Genomic DNA, 13,256 nt, shown 5'->3' with positions numbered 1-13,256 from the left:
TAATTGGAATAAGCAATTTCATAAATGTGTCCAGCGGCACCACAGACCAACAAATACTCTTCACATCAACATAGGAATCACTACAAAATGTATTGTATGACCTCATACACTATATTAGGCCCAGCCTTTGGAAATCCTAGATATGGCTACTATATTGTGATCACTACATCCGGATACTGCTTTCAAGCAAATTTCTGCAGTATTAGTAAAGATGTGATCAATATATGATGATTTCATTCCTGTTGGTAACTACACTGGTAGGTTGACCGATAACCTGAACCAGGTTGCAGGCACTGGTTACAGTTTGAAGCTTTTTCTTGAGTGGGCAACTTGATGAAAGCCAGTCAATATTTAAAATCACCCGGAAAATATACCTCTGTTGATATCACATACAGTCGTGGCCAAAAGTTGAGAATGACAAATATTACATTTTCACTGCTGCCTCAGTTTGTATGATGGCAATTTGCATATACTCCAGAATGTTATGAAGAGTGATCAGATGAATTGCAATTAATTGCCAAGTCCCTCTTCGCCATGCAAATGAACTGAATCCCCAAAACCATTTCACCTGTATTTCAGCCCTTTCATAAAAGGACCAGCTGACATGTCAGTGATTCTCTCGTTAACACTGGTGTGACTGTTGACAGGGACAAGTCTGGAGATCACAGTCATGCGGATTGAGTTCAAATAACAGACTGGAAGCTTCAAAAGGAGGGTGGTGCTTGGAATCATTGTTCTTCCTCTGTCAGCCATGGTTACCTGCAAGGAAACACGTGCCGTCATCACTGCTTTGCACAAAAAAGGCTTCACAGGCAAGGATATTGCACCTGAATCAACCATTTATCAGATCATCAAGAACTTCAAGGAGTGGTTCAATTGTTGTGAAGGCGGCTTCAGGGCGCCCAAAAATGTCCAGCAAGCGCCTGGACCGTCTCCTAAAGTTGATTCAGCTGCGGGATCGGGGCATGTTCATGTTTGGGGTTGCTTCTCAGCCAAGGGAGTGGCTGACTCACAATTTTGCCTAAGAACACAGCCATGAATAAAGAATGGTACCAACACATCCTCCAAGAGCAACTTCTCCCAAGCATCCAGGAACAGTTTAGTGACGAACAATGCCTTTTCCAGCATGGAGCACCTTGCCATAAGGCAAAAGTGATAACTAAGTGGCTCTGGGAACAAAACATAAATATTTTGGGTCCATGGCCAGGAAACTCCACAGACCTTAATCCCATTGAGAACAATCCTCAAGAGGCGGGTGGACAAACAAAACCCCACAAATTCTGACTAACTCCAAGCATTGACTATGCAAGAATGGGCTGCCATCAGTTATTTGACAGCATGCCAGGGTGGATTGCAGAGGACTTGAAAAAGAAGGGTCAACACTGCAAATATTGACTCTTTGCATCAACTTTATGTAATTGTCAATAAAAGCCTTTGACACTTATGAAATGCTTGTAATTATACTTCAGTATTCCATAGTAACATCTGACAAAAATATCTAAAGACACTGAAGCAGCAAACTTTGTGGAAATTAATATTTGTGTCATTCTCAACTTTTGACCACGACTGTACATTATCAAGCATTTCACACGTTATCCAGATAATGTTAGCACATGGTCTATAGCAGCTTCCTTCCAGAATGGGCTTTAGGTGCGGCAGATGAACCTGTAGCCGTATTACTTCCAACAGTATTTAACATGAGATCTTCAAAGCTTTTCAGGAATGTGGTTCTGAATATAAAAACAACATTGGCATTTGTCTTTTCAGTAGATTTTATAACCATGTATTGCTACCACTGTATCAAAGGTATTATGCAAGTGAGTTTCAGAGATAGAATATGAATATCTGTTACAAGCAAGTTATTAATTTCCTGAACGTTGTGTCATATGTTAACGTGGGATACAGGAACACAAATTACTAAGATTTTAGTATAAATGTCCAGTCTCATAAGTAACACTGCTGCTTGGTGAGCACAGCAGTGAGTTCCAAGATAATGGGGTTACTACCATGAGCACTAAGACCCACTCTGTCAAGGACATGACTTGTGCTGTGCTCTTGTATTTTAAGGCAAACCAGGTAACGGCCTTGGAGGAACCTGTCATAAGGAAAGACGGTTAAAAGACAAGTGTGTGTGCTGTACCTGGCCCACAAAAGCAGAAAAGGCCTTGGTGCTGTCCCGGCCGGCGGCTGCAGAGTGGTACAGGTTGACCCATTCCCTTAGCAAGTACTCCGCCTTCTCCCTCAGGCCCGGCGGGTCGTCGTACTCAGACGCTTGGGAGATGCCAGAGTGCATCATAAAGTTGGGTCCTCCATGGGCCCGGTCGATCATGGCCTCGTAGTTAGAGCGGACCACATCCATCAGCTGAGGAAGCCTGGGGATCACAGGACACAAATCAGTTAGAAAACTAAACACATGTACACCAACACCCCAATAAACTCCACATCTCCAAGGTGTTATTCATTATGCACCAAATGGAAGACAACGAACTGAAAATAGGCACAGCCTGAACTACAAAATATAAATACGCCACATGTAAAGTGTTAGTCCCATGTTTAATGAGCTGATAGTAAAAAAATATCCCATAGATTAGGACATAAATGTATTTCAATTGACTGATTTCCTCATGTGAACTAACGCAGTAAAATCTTTGAAATTGTTGCATTCATATTTTTGTTCAGTGTATTAACACCCATTTTACAGTGTGTCTTAATGAACACAACCCAAAATCCTAATTAAATTAGGACAGAAAAGGACTCACCCCTCGGGTGCATTGGCCCTGGAGTGTGCGCTGGTTCTCATCAGAGTCTCGATGGTATGGAACAGATCGGCCTCTGTGATGTGGCTCACACTGCGCTCATCCACCAGCAGCAGCTTTACCAGCTGCATGGCAAATGCCACTGCCATGTAGTGCAGACCGTTCTCCATAGACTAAACAAGAGAAACATACACACAGGGGTTTTAAGATGGTGACAAAGGGACGGAATACACCACATGCTCATTATTCAGTTGTATAGAATCAAGATGGACTATTGACAGATGGCGTTGCTCACACTAGAATATCTCAATGCTTAATAAAAGGTGTGTAGCGGTGTTTACCTGTGCCAGGTGCAGGTCGTACTGCTGCATGTTGACCAGGTGGTTTCTGATCAGCAGCTCCACAGCCTCCACATTGTACTTGTACTCATCACGGCACTCAATCAGGCACCTGGAACAAGTAAAGATATCACAAACATTAAATTAATGAGTGGATTTAGTTTCCCCTCTTCATTCGAGCAAAAACCTTAACCCACCCATAGGAAGGTTAAGGGGATACCAACCTGGTAATCTGTTTGTTGCACCATTGTGGTCCGTATGCCCGGCCGTCCTGGAGGGCTTTTAGCACCAGCAGGTGACACTCTCTGTACCGCAGGAGCAGGTCAGCATCGGCACCACTGGTGGCATCGAGCAGACCCTCCACAGCCTAGAACAAGGAAGGAGAGATGAGGGACACAGGAAGAGATCTTTTCTACTGAGACCGGTGTATTCATAAAGACAACTAAACAACTTTTCTATCCATGTATGTTTTCCTAGTGTTGTTGTGTGCGGAGTAGTCCCTGACCTTCTGCAGCAGGCCCAGAGCAGCAATGCCATCCCGGGAGTTCCTGGCCAGGGCCACTGCCTCCAGCAGACTGCGCAGGGCTTGAGTCTGGGGGTTCATGGCCAGCGCTGGGGGGATGGCATGGAGGTGCTGCTCCAGGTCAGCCATGCACTTGTCATAAATCTGAGCCACATCGTCTGTGGCCCATGCTTGTTGCTGTAATAAACACAGGACAGAGACATTTATATGGTACTTGGGTAAAGTTCTTAAGCTTAAAATCAGACTGGGTTATGTCAAAGACAGCAGAAAATGTAATTTCAGGGAGTTCTCTCTTCCAGTGGTATGAGAGTCTACCTTCATGGGCTGGGCAAGGAATCCAGTGGGCTGAGACAGGTCGTTGCTGGGTAGGAAGCCTGGAACATTCCTGGCAAACTCCTCGTACACCGCCAGCTGTTTGGGGTCTACTCCTCCAACCTGTAGTAGAAATTTTGCTCAGTAAATAGTCCAGATGCAAACGCAGTCTTTGATAAAACCTTTTTTAATTTACGTTTTCTTGACTTTACCGATAATAGGAGAGAAAGTGGAGTGCTATAAACTAGGTGTGCTCACCTTGAGTCTGATCTGCTCTGGCATGCGCTCTGCCTGGTAGGTCAGCACCACAGGGTCGCAGTAGCGACGACCCTCCTGACGGGCGTGCTTCCTCAGCTCAAACTCCTACAGGAGAGAAAGAGTAAAGGTACAAGTCAGCCATCATACAAAAGTTGTGGACAGTAAACAGACAAGAGCAGCATCCCAGTGCCAATATGGTGATGAGCCCATAACCACTAACCGTGGCTAGTCTCTTGTCCATCTCTGGGCCAGCCTTCTCCACTGCAGTCTTCTGGATGAAGCAGCAGGCCAGCTCACAGTTGTCCTGGGCAACCCTAGCAGCAGCCTCCTCCATCATCTCTCTCTGCTGGGGGGTGGGGGCCTGGAGGGGGACAGGACCAAAGCTATAAGCAAAAGGAACACTAATAAGACTTATTTTATATAGCGCTTTGTGGATGTGAATGAAGGCGACTGTACCCTGAGGGCTGCGGCAAAGCTGTTCTTCAGGTTGGTAGCGATACTCATGAGCAGGGGCTCCCGGCAGGTGATCATGGCCATGCCGGCAGTCAGGTTACGCATCATGTGATGGGCAGCCACACGCATGCGCGACTCCTCGGAGTCCAGGGCAAAGTCCTTCCTGACAATCTGCTCGCAGGTAGTCATGGCGATCTTGATGGAACGGTCCACCACAGGGTGGACGAGCTCCTGCACGGCCCGCTCAATGGACTGTCTCACACACTGCTTCAGCTGAGGGTGGGCTTGGAGCAAGGGGATCTGCAGGGAGAGAAGTCTTAGTACCCAAAATACCATGTGTAGGTCAACACCCAGGTGTTTGAGTGAGAGTGCTACTTACATTGATGTTGATATTGATGTGAGGGGCTAGCCCTGCAAGCGCGTACACATTGATGTCATGATAGCTAAACTGTGGGGTAGGGGGACCAGTAGCTGAGCAAGTGGTGGTTGCGGCAGGAGTGGATGGCGCAGCTGCAAATGGAAGAAAGTCTCCTGTTGGTTACAAAATGCTATTTTGATTAAAATATAGTCCGAGAGCAGCAGCTCGATGAACAGAACAAATAAAAAAAGCAATGGGTTAAATGTTCTTGGCAAAACACTTGAACAAATGTAGGTTATTGAAATTGAAATGATCGTATTATGAGCTAAAATCATTCAACAAATTATGATGAAATATTTCCATTTCAATATACATGGGGACCAACATCACAATCAGATGAAACAAACATTCAAATACATTTGTTAGAAAGATATTCACACACCGACAATGGGCATCCCAATTTGAAAGTGCTGGATACCTGTGCTAACAACAGGGAGCATTTCTTCAGGGGGCTTGGCCTCTTTCTTTGGTGCAGAGAGCTGTTCCTCCAGTCTCTTCAACTGGTCTTTGTCCTTCAGAAGGGTGCCAGGCTTCAGGTCATTGATGTCCAATGATAAGTTCTTACACAGCACTTCAATCTCAAACTTCAAATTCAGCTGTAGTGAGAAAAGCACAATGACAAATCAGTACCTGAAAACTTTTAGAAACATGGTGTGACTGGTAGATGAAAGAGAAGGGGTTCCCTGACCTTGAGATCATGCTCCGTATGCAGCTCTGCCAGAACATTCATGATGGCCATCGTCCAGGGATTCTGGGGTCGGAAAATCTGAGGATATTAAAATGGCTTTTAAGTCAACCTGCTCTTAAAAACATTGAAGGCATAATAGCTAGGAAATGTGCCAATACACAAACCCAGTGCTAACAAGTAAAAATAAATTACCCAGAGAGCCATTGGCTCCTAAACAAAAAGTATATATATATTTTTTAACAAAAATATTGCACACATACTCTGCACCTCTTTGCCTCCTCTGGAGGTGGGCTTTAATGCATTCTATACTTGTCTACGTCATCTAGCTCTGACTGGCTCCCTGTCTGCTGCTGTAGGTACTCTGCCTGATGGAACTGGCTCACTTTCTTTTTCTGTGGATCAGTCTTAGGGCCCATTATTTCTCTTGACCATGCGACCTGCCCAAGAAAAACTAGTCTAGTAATAGGCAGGCCGTAGTCAGGGGAAATACTCCAGGCCCAAATATTGTCTGTTGTGTTGGCCGTCTCGCTATTCCTGCCTGCCGGGGATGGCTCAGTCTGTGCTGGGCTCAAGCTCACTGAACAATTCGCACTGTCAACAATGTAAAAGTTTTCCTAGAAATTAAAATGTGAATCCAGATGCATATTGATATACTTAAAAATGTTGGTGAGAATGTGGCTTTACCACGCTACGTAAACTGGATTCCAGGACTTTGGCCACAAACGGGACCACATAGAGTAGCTCCTGCTGCCCCTTGACATACGCTTCCAACAACAGGGATTTCACCTCCAAATCCTAACAGGAAAAAAAAATAAAAAAATAAAACAGGTTAAACACAAAATACCACCTTGGGGCACAATTACAAACATTTGGTTAATTGTTGGGAGGAAAACAAAATGGAAAATTTAATACAGGCCAACATTTAAAAATTAGGAAATCTACTCACTGTGTACAGGATGGGCTTGTTTTTAGCCAGAGTGATCATACCAAGCCAGTGACCCAAATTCTTCAGTAGGGATCGATCAGAGAAGTTTGCAGCTGCCTTATCAGAGGTAAGGAGAACCTGTCACATGGAGAGAGAAAAGGTTAGCAATTAAATATATCTTTATCTGATGAGTTTACAAACTATTGTCCATAAAAATTGATTAAGTGAATAACTCTTCACCTTGATGTTTCTGTAAGTTTCATTCAGGGCCATTTTGACAAACTCTGGGTTCTTCAGGGTGTCCAAGAAGTTGGAATACAGGCTGTGGAAGTTGGGCTCAATGCTGACCCTCTTCATGACCAGATACTGAGAGACCCAGGGCATGAACTCCTCTTTGACAGTCTCCTTTAACTCCTCAACCTTGAGAGTTAGATGAAAGTACACAAGCATTAGTAGAAGTAATAGTAGAAATCTTGGCCAAAACTAAGATCCTCAATATAGCAAGCTTTTGCAACACCAGGTAGTAAACAAAAATATATCTATGACTGACCTTCTGTGTCATGTTGGATTGTGACAGGTTATTGAAGATGAAAGCAATTTTCTCTTGAACATTTTCTGGGGGTTCCACAATCCCCTCGGTTTGGTCTGTTGCTACTAGAAGTGTGTCGATGTTTGTAGTGTTGATGGAGGGCTGAAATTACAATATACATTCAAAACAAAATGCTGCTATTCTATATTAGAAACTCTTCTTGGGAAACCTCAATTCTTAGTGAGCGCATATTTGCCAAACAACTACACTACTGGAGAATTTCTTCAGTGAAATAGCTTCACCAACTCATTATTTTAGGCTCGAGTATTTGTTAAAAATGAAAATATTTCCTGGTGTTTACATTCCTTTAGTCTTTGTAAACTAAAATGAGCATTTCAAATGTGAAAACCAGAGAGCGTTCCTCATAGAACGGTTCAGAATGTTGCCATTGACACAAACTATGGCAACGCAGGAAAACTGATGCACTGGTTTGCTAGAGTCATTTTACATGACCAGAGAAAAACATTGGCATATATATGGTGCAAGAGACTCCCTGATGTTTCCCCAGGTACTCACCGGCACATCCTTCTTGAAGCTGCCAGGGGTAGGCCGGGTGATGGTAGTGGTTTTGGCGACAGTGGTGGTGGTGGTAGCTGTGGTGACCAGGGTGCTGGGCGGCTGTCCAGGCTGGGGGGCTTTGGGAGGCTGAGACAAGGCCTGAGCTTGAGCCAACGCCAGGCTTCCTGGGGTGGTGATGGATCCCTGCATCTTCACCGGAGGGTCCCGTGACTGTTGGCCATACTCGATATACTGCACGCACAGGATATTCGAAAGTGCCAGAGCAAGATACTTATTTATCGTGAAGTAGGATCCGCACCTCTGGCTAAGATGTTACAGTATACAGGAGTTACAGGAATCAGTATAAAAACAAGGAAGATACATGTACGGATGAAGAATGACCGATTGTGTCACAAATATACAGGAAATCCAATTACCTCTTGTAAATGATGGGGGAATTGCAGAAAGTGGCCGATTGAGGCCAAGTGCTGACAATATTGGGGATAGTCCTTCAGTCTAGAGAGGGAAAGATCAAATTAGCCCTACAGCAGTCACAGATAATTTGAATCACACATGCGCAACATGCAAATATTCAGTGTGGAATTCCATTAAGCATCTGAAGACAGATAATAGTCCATACCTATTTTTGAATCTATCTAGAGCAGCGATCCCAAAGTAATACATTTTGGACCCAAATGGCTTCCTCAAGGCTTCGAGTACATATCGAAGGGCCAGTCCGAGAGCCATGTAGGTGACAAGGCCTTTCTCAATGATCCCCCCGAACAGGCAGGCGGTGATGTGTAGCTCCTTGTCAGGGTACTGGGGGAAGAAGCGGTACTCCTCAAACAAGTTCCTCAACATACAGTTAAAGACCTCACGCTCTCGCTTGATGGTGGAGTCCTTGAACCTCTGCAGCATCTCCAGTACCTGGCAGAGAGAGACGGGCGCCAAGGATTTAGCAGCTGCAAGCTGCAAACATGGTCACTGGATAAGTGCCTGCAACAGCCTGCAGACTAGGGATGTCACAATACCACAATTAGGGTTTTCACGATACCAGTATTGACACTCAACGGTGTTGTGGTAAGGAAACAAAACATAAAGCAGAAAAATTGAGGAAAACAGTCCTAACGTTGATAACAAGCAGCCTTATGTTGTCAACCAAAATCACATTTCTTTTCCAAGCTATAGCACCACTATTTTGCATACAGTAGATTTAATAAAGGACCATAGATTTCAGACTGCTTTGCGTTTTCCTTTTTGACATGGAAAATCAGGTATTGTCATATCGCGACAACTCTAATCACAAAACGATACAGATGCAAAAGAATATAGCGCATTAGCCACTTGACTTCTGTAGTTAAAATAAGAGAAACAAATAAATGTGGACAGCCTAAAAATCCTTCTACAAAACCATATAAGACAGCATACAAAATACAATAAAATTGGATAAATAGAATAAATGTGCTTATCTATGGCCAAATTATATCAACGTTAAAAATAGAATGTTGCCCCTTTGAGCTAGCCTCTCTTTTGAGAAAGTTCTGGCTACAGTAGCCAATATGAATGCTAGATGTCTTTTTGTAGAGCTATCAACAGTAGCCTATTGCTAATTTGCTACTATTTTCACTATTGAAATAAATTTCCCTAAAAGAAAAAAATAAGCTCAGCAAGTGGATTGATGAGAGCTTTTGAATAGTCTGCACAACTCGTGTGTGCCGTGTGAATGCATCAGCTCGGTCAAGTGAAGAGTGGGTGCTTGAATGAACGGCCAATCATATTGCTCAAATATAGCATGAGTTTTGTGCGGGTAAACTCACTATGACACCAGCAGTTTTCTACAGCAGACTGCAACAGAGCATATAAACGCAATCAATGCACTGAGAAGTTACTGGCCCAGTCGACAAATTACCAGACATTATCCTGTCAGTCAGTGTACGACACATTTAACCAAAGAACCAAACATTTGGAACTAAACTGTTTCCATGTTATAGTACCGAAAAATGCCCAAAGTTTCAGTGTACCGTGCAACACTACTGCAGACCCTTTTATTCAGAAACTAACCTCATCCACAGACATGGTGGGGTGTGGGGGGTGGTTGTAGATGCGCTGGAAGTAGCTGTTAGCCTCATCGTCAATCTCCTTACTAAAGTGCTGGTTAGCCTCTGGCCACACCTGAGATAGGTCAGCTGGGAAAAAAGGCGATAGACCAAATCAAACAATACTGCCAAAGGTTTTGTGATGAACTAAAGCAAATAAAAAAACTATTTATAGTGCAATTTTACCTTAAGACTTCACACTATCAAAGCAATAAACAGACAAATAAACATTAAATTAGAAGCATAATAATTTGCGTTTAATGGATGACTGATCTGTATTTCCTCTGATTCAATGTGTGAAAGACCATTTCTTCCCAGATCGTACTCAATATTTGTTTAGATGAAAACTGTTAAAGCATTTGTAATCGATTCAAGTAAACCCTCATTACTTCAAGAGGCTATTAGGAGATACTAAGAATATTTTCAGAGGAAATACACTCAGTCACACCACCACCACTTACAGGCCATCTTACTCTGCTGAAAGGTGGGCGGATTCAGGCCTGGTGTGCTCATCTTCCTCGTCCCAAACGGATCACTGCTCACCGCTGGCATTCCAAGACCAGAACCAATACCAGAGCCAATGCCTGATCCCAGCGGACCTAGACAAAAGAAAAACATCCCACTTCAGTCCTCCATATAGTGTAATAAAAACACTATTCAAATATCTATGGCACGTTCTCTCCTCATACCTGGGTTACCTAGCTGTGAAGAGAGACTTCCAATCCCCCCAAATGGTGTGCTGGGGTTGGACAGTGGAGGGAAGGCCTTAGCTGGGGACTGGGGGTTGCTGAAAGCAGAGCCCAGCGGGGTGGGAAAGCCCTGCATACTCTGTGTGTGAGAGGTGGCAGAGCTGCCCAGGTTGAGGGAGCCCATGGCTGTCAGGGGATCCATCTAACACACAGAATGGAGCACCAGGTTGAGAAACCTGCCTTTCAGGCTAATGTTCACAATTATGTTATAAGACAAAACAATTGAATCAAATTTAGGGAATGATGAAAGTAATGCTTCTAGCTGATACACATTCCCCAAATAAACAGTGTTAGATAAAACTCTCTTCACCTGGAGAGGAGACACCGACACTTGCACAGGGGAAATTGCATCTAGGCTGCTGGTGCTGGGAGCACGGCCCTTTGGCATGACTCCTGGTGGCGGCTGGCGGGCTTTGTTCATGACGTTGCTACAGTTGGCAGCCATGGTCAAGATCGTCTCGGAGAGCTCTTGAGTGACGCTCCTGGAAAAACATTTAACATATACATACACCAAATAAAGAAACGTCCCCTTTTCAGGACCATGTCTTTCAAACATCATTCGTAAAAATACAAATAACTTCACACAGATCTTCATTGTAAAAGGTTTAAACACCGTTTCCAATGCTTGTTCAATGAACCATAAACAATGAATGAACATGCACCTGTGGAACGGTCATTAAGACTAACAGCTTACAGACGGTAGGCAATTAAGGTCACAGTTATGAAAACTTAGGACACTAAAGAGGCCTTTCTACTGACTCTGAAAAACACCAAAAGGAAGATGCCCAGGGTCCCTGCTCATCTGCGTGAACGTGCCTTAGGAATGCTGCAAGGAGGCATGAGGACTGCAGATGTGGCCAGGGCAATAAATTGCAACGTCCATACTGTGAGATGCTTAAGACAGCACTACAGGGATACAGGATGGACACCTGATCGCAGTGGCAGACCACATGTAACACCTACACAAGATCGGTACATCCGAACATCACACCTGCGGGACAGGTACAGACAGAATGGCAACAACTGCCCAAGTTACCCCAGGAACGCACAATCCCTTCATCAGTGCTCAGACTGTCCGCAATAGGCTGAGAGATGCTGGACTGAGGCCTTGTAGGCCTGTTGTAAGGCAGGTCCTCACCAGACATCACCGGCAACAACGTCAACTACAGGGCACAAACCCACCGTCGCTGGACCAGACAGGACTGGCAAAAAGTGCTCTTCACTGACGAGTTGCGGTTTTGTCTCACCTGGGGTGATGGTCAGACTCACATTTATCATCTAAGGAATGAGCGTTACACTGAGGCCTGTATTCTGGGGCGGGATCGATTTGGAGGTGGAGGGTCCATCATGGTCTGGGGCGGTGTTGTCACAGCATCATCGAACTGAGCTTGTGGTCATTGCAAGCAATCTCAACACAATGCGTTACAGGGAAGACATCCTCCTCTCTCATGTGGTACCCTTCCTGCAGGCTCATCCTGACATGACCCTCCAGCATGACAATGTCACCAGCCATACTGCTCATTCTGTGCGTGACTTCCTGCAAGATAAGAATGTCAGTGTTCCGCCACAGCCAGCGAAGAGCACGGAGCTCAATCCCATTGAACACGCCCGGGACCTGTTGGATCAGAGCCGTTCCCCCCAGAAATGTCCGGGAACTTGCAGGTGCCTTGTTGGAAGAGTGGGGTAACATCTCACAGCAAGAACTGGCAAACCTGGTACAGTCTATGAGGTGGAGATGCACTGCATTACTTAATGCAGCTGATGGTCACACCAGATACAGACTTACTTTTGATTTTGACCCCCCACCCCCTTTGTTCAGGGACACATTACATTTATGTTAATCACATGTCTGCAGAACTTGTTCAGTTTATGTCTCAGTTGTTGAATCTTTTTATGTTCATTGAAATATTTACACATGTTAAGTTTGCTGAAAATAAACACAGTTGACAGTGAGAGGACGTTTTATAAAAAATAAAACACTTCTAGATGAATATGATCATTGTAGATAATACAAGATAAGTTGAAATTAAATGAATTATGAAACTAGACCTTAAAGCACCATACAACATGACTGAGTAATGAAAGAGCAAATTTGATCATAGGCCCCATAATTCGCAAGGAGATTCCTGCAAAAATATTATTTGAAGATAGGTAAACCCACCCTGCACAGGACTGCAGACAACCCAGCATGGTAGCCATCGTTTCAGGGGGAAGGAGGGCGCTTTTGGGTTGGTCTTTTTCTAGGGCCAGACCACCAATGATAGAGGGACAACGTCTCTTCAGGAACGTAACACACGCCTGGATGAAGGGCTCCTAGAACAGCAAACAGGTCAATGACTCATGTACTAGATCCCTATAACTTCTTATAGCAAAGTGTATGCATGTATAGTGCTTGTAATTGCTGTAAATTAAAGGCTCAACTCACACCACTCACCCCATGCTCTCGGATTTTGTCAGTCAGCCATTTGTCAAGTTTGAGGTATTCACGGCGAGAGGCAAGTGCAGCAAGGTCGATAACGAAGGCAAATGGAGTACCATTAAGCAGCATAGATAGAGACTGAAAAACAAGAGGAACAGTTTGGATATTGCAAAAAAAACATTTGCCCAAAGTAGCCGTATATAGCATACAAAATCAAAAATGTATCTTTTGACC

The 13,256-nt window shown here is 44.2% G+C and overlaps 1 protein-coding gene across 50 annotated transcripts in view; it reads right to left on the bottom strand.

Annotated features, from left to right (window-relative positions):
- LOC110498438 (CCR4-NOT transcription complex subunit 1) overlaps window positions 1-13,256 on the bottom strand; it is a 37,369-nt gene that overhangs the window by 5,885 nt on the left and 18,228 nt on the right. For 3 of the 50 annotated variants that reach the window (XM_090211042.1, XM_090211041.1, XM_090211129.1), the window contains exons 14-38: window positions 13,029-13,160; window positions 12,765-12,916; window positions 10,914-11,085; window positions 10,544-10,745; window positions 10,316-10,453; window positions 9,820-9,944; window positions 8,399-8,685; window positions 8,197-8,274; window positions 7,777-8,020; window positions 7,222-7,362; window positions 6,912-7,091; window positions 6,693-6,809; window positions 6,431-6,541; window positions 5,747-5,824; window positions 5,441-5,654; window positions 5,020-5,171; window positions 4,644-4,940; window positions 4,408-4,548; window positions 4,188-4,292; window positions 3,933-4,052; window positions 3,600-3,794; window positions 3,319-3,461; window positions 3,098-3,206; window positions 2,760-2,929; window positions 2,141-2,372 (exon numbers count right to left, since the gene is read on the bottom strand). In XM_090211042.1, coding sequence (XP_090067168.1) covers window positions 2,141-2,372; window positions 2,760-2,929; window positions 3,098-3,206; window positions 3,319-3,461; window positions 3,600-3,794; window positions 3,933-4,052; window positions 4,188-4,292; window positions 4,408-4,548; window positions 4,644-4,940; window positions 5,020-5,171; window positions 5,441-5,654; window positions 5,747-5,824; window positions 6,431-6,541; window positions 6,693-6,809; window positions 6,912-7,091; window positions 7,222-7,362; window positions 7,777-8,020; window positions 8,197-8,274; window positions 8,399-8,685; window positions 9,820-9,944; window positions 10,316-10,453; window positions 10,544-10,745; window positions 10,914-11,085; window positions 12,765-12,916; window positions 13,029-13,160 — 4,035 coding nt within the window. Of the gene's footprint in view, window positions 1-2,140; window positions 2,373-2,759; window positions 2,930-3,097; window positions 3,207-3,318; window positions 3,462-3,599; window positions 3,795-3,932; window positions 4,053-4,187; window positions 4,293-4,407; window positions 4,549-4,643; window positions 4,941-5,019; window positions 5,172-5,440; window positions 5,655-5,746; window positions 5,825-6,430; window positions 6,542-6,692; window positions 6,810-6,911; window positions 7,092-7,221; window positions 7,363-7,776; window positions 8,021-8,195; window positions 8,275-8,398; window positions 8,686-9,819; window positions 9,945-10,315; window positions 10,454-10,543; window positions 10,746-10,913; window positions 11,086-12,764; window positions 12,917-13,028; window positions 13,161-13,256 lie in introns of all 50 variants that reach the window. The other 47 variants (XM_090211050.1, XM_090211044.1, XM_090211228.1 and 44 more) reach the window with 30 other exon arrangements.

The sequence above is a fragment of the Oncorhynchus mykiss genome, chromosome 2, assembly GCF_057628025.1.
Source record: "Oncorhynchus mykiss isolate SJ-2025 chromosome 2, ASM5762802v1, whole genome shotgun sequence".
NCBI lineage: Eukaryota > Metazoa > Chordata > Actinopteri > Salmoniformes > Salmonidae > Oncorhynchus > Oncorhynchus mykiss.
Note: the sequence above shows the minus strand (reverse complement) of the source record. Positions and strands in the feature narration are given on the sequence as shown.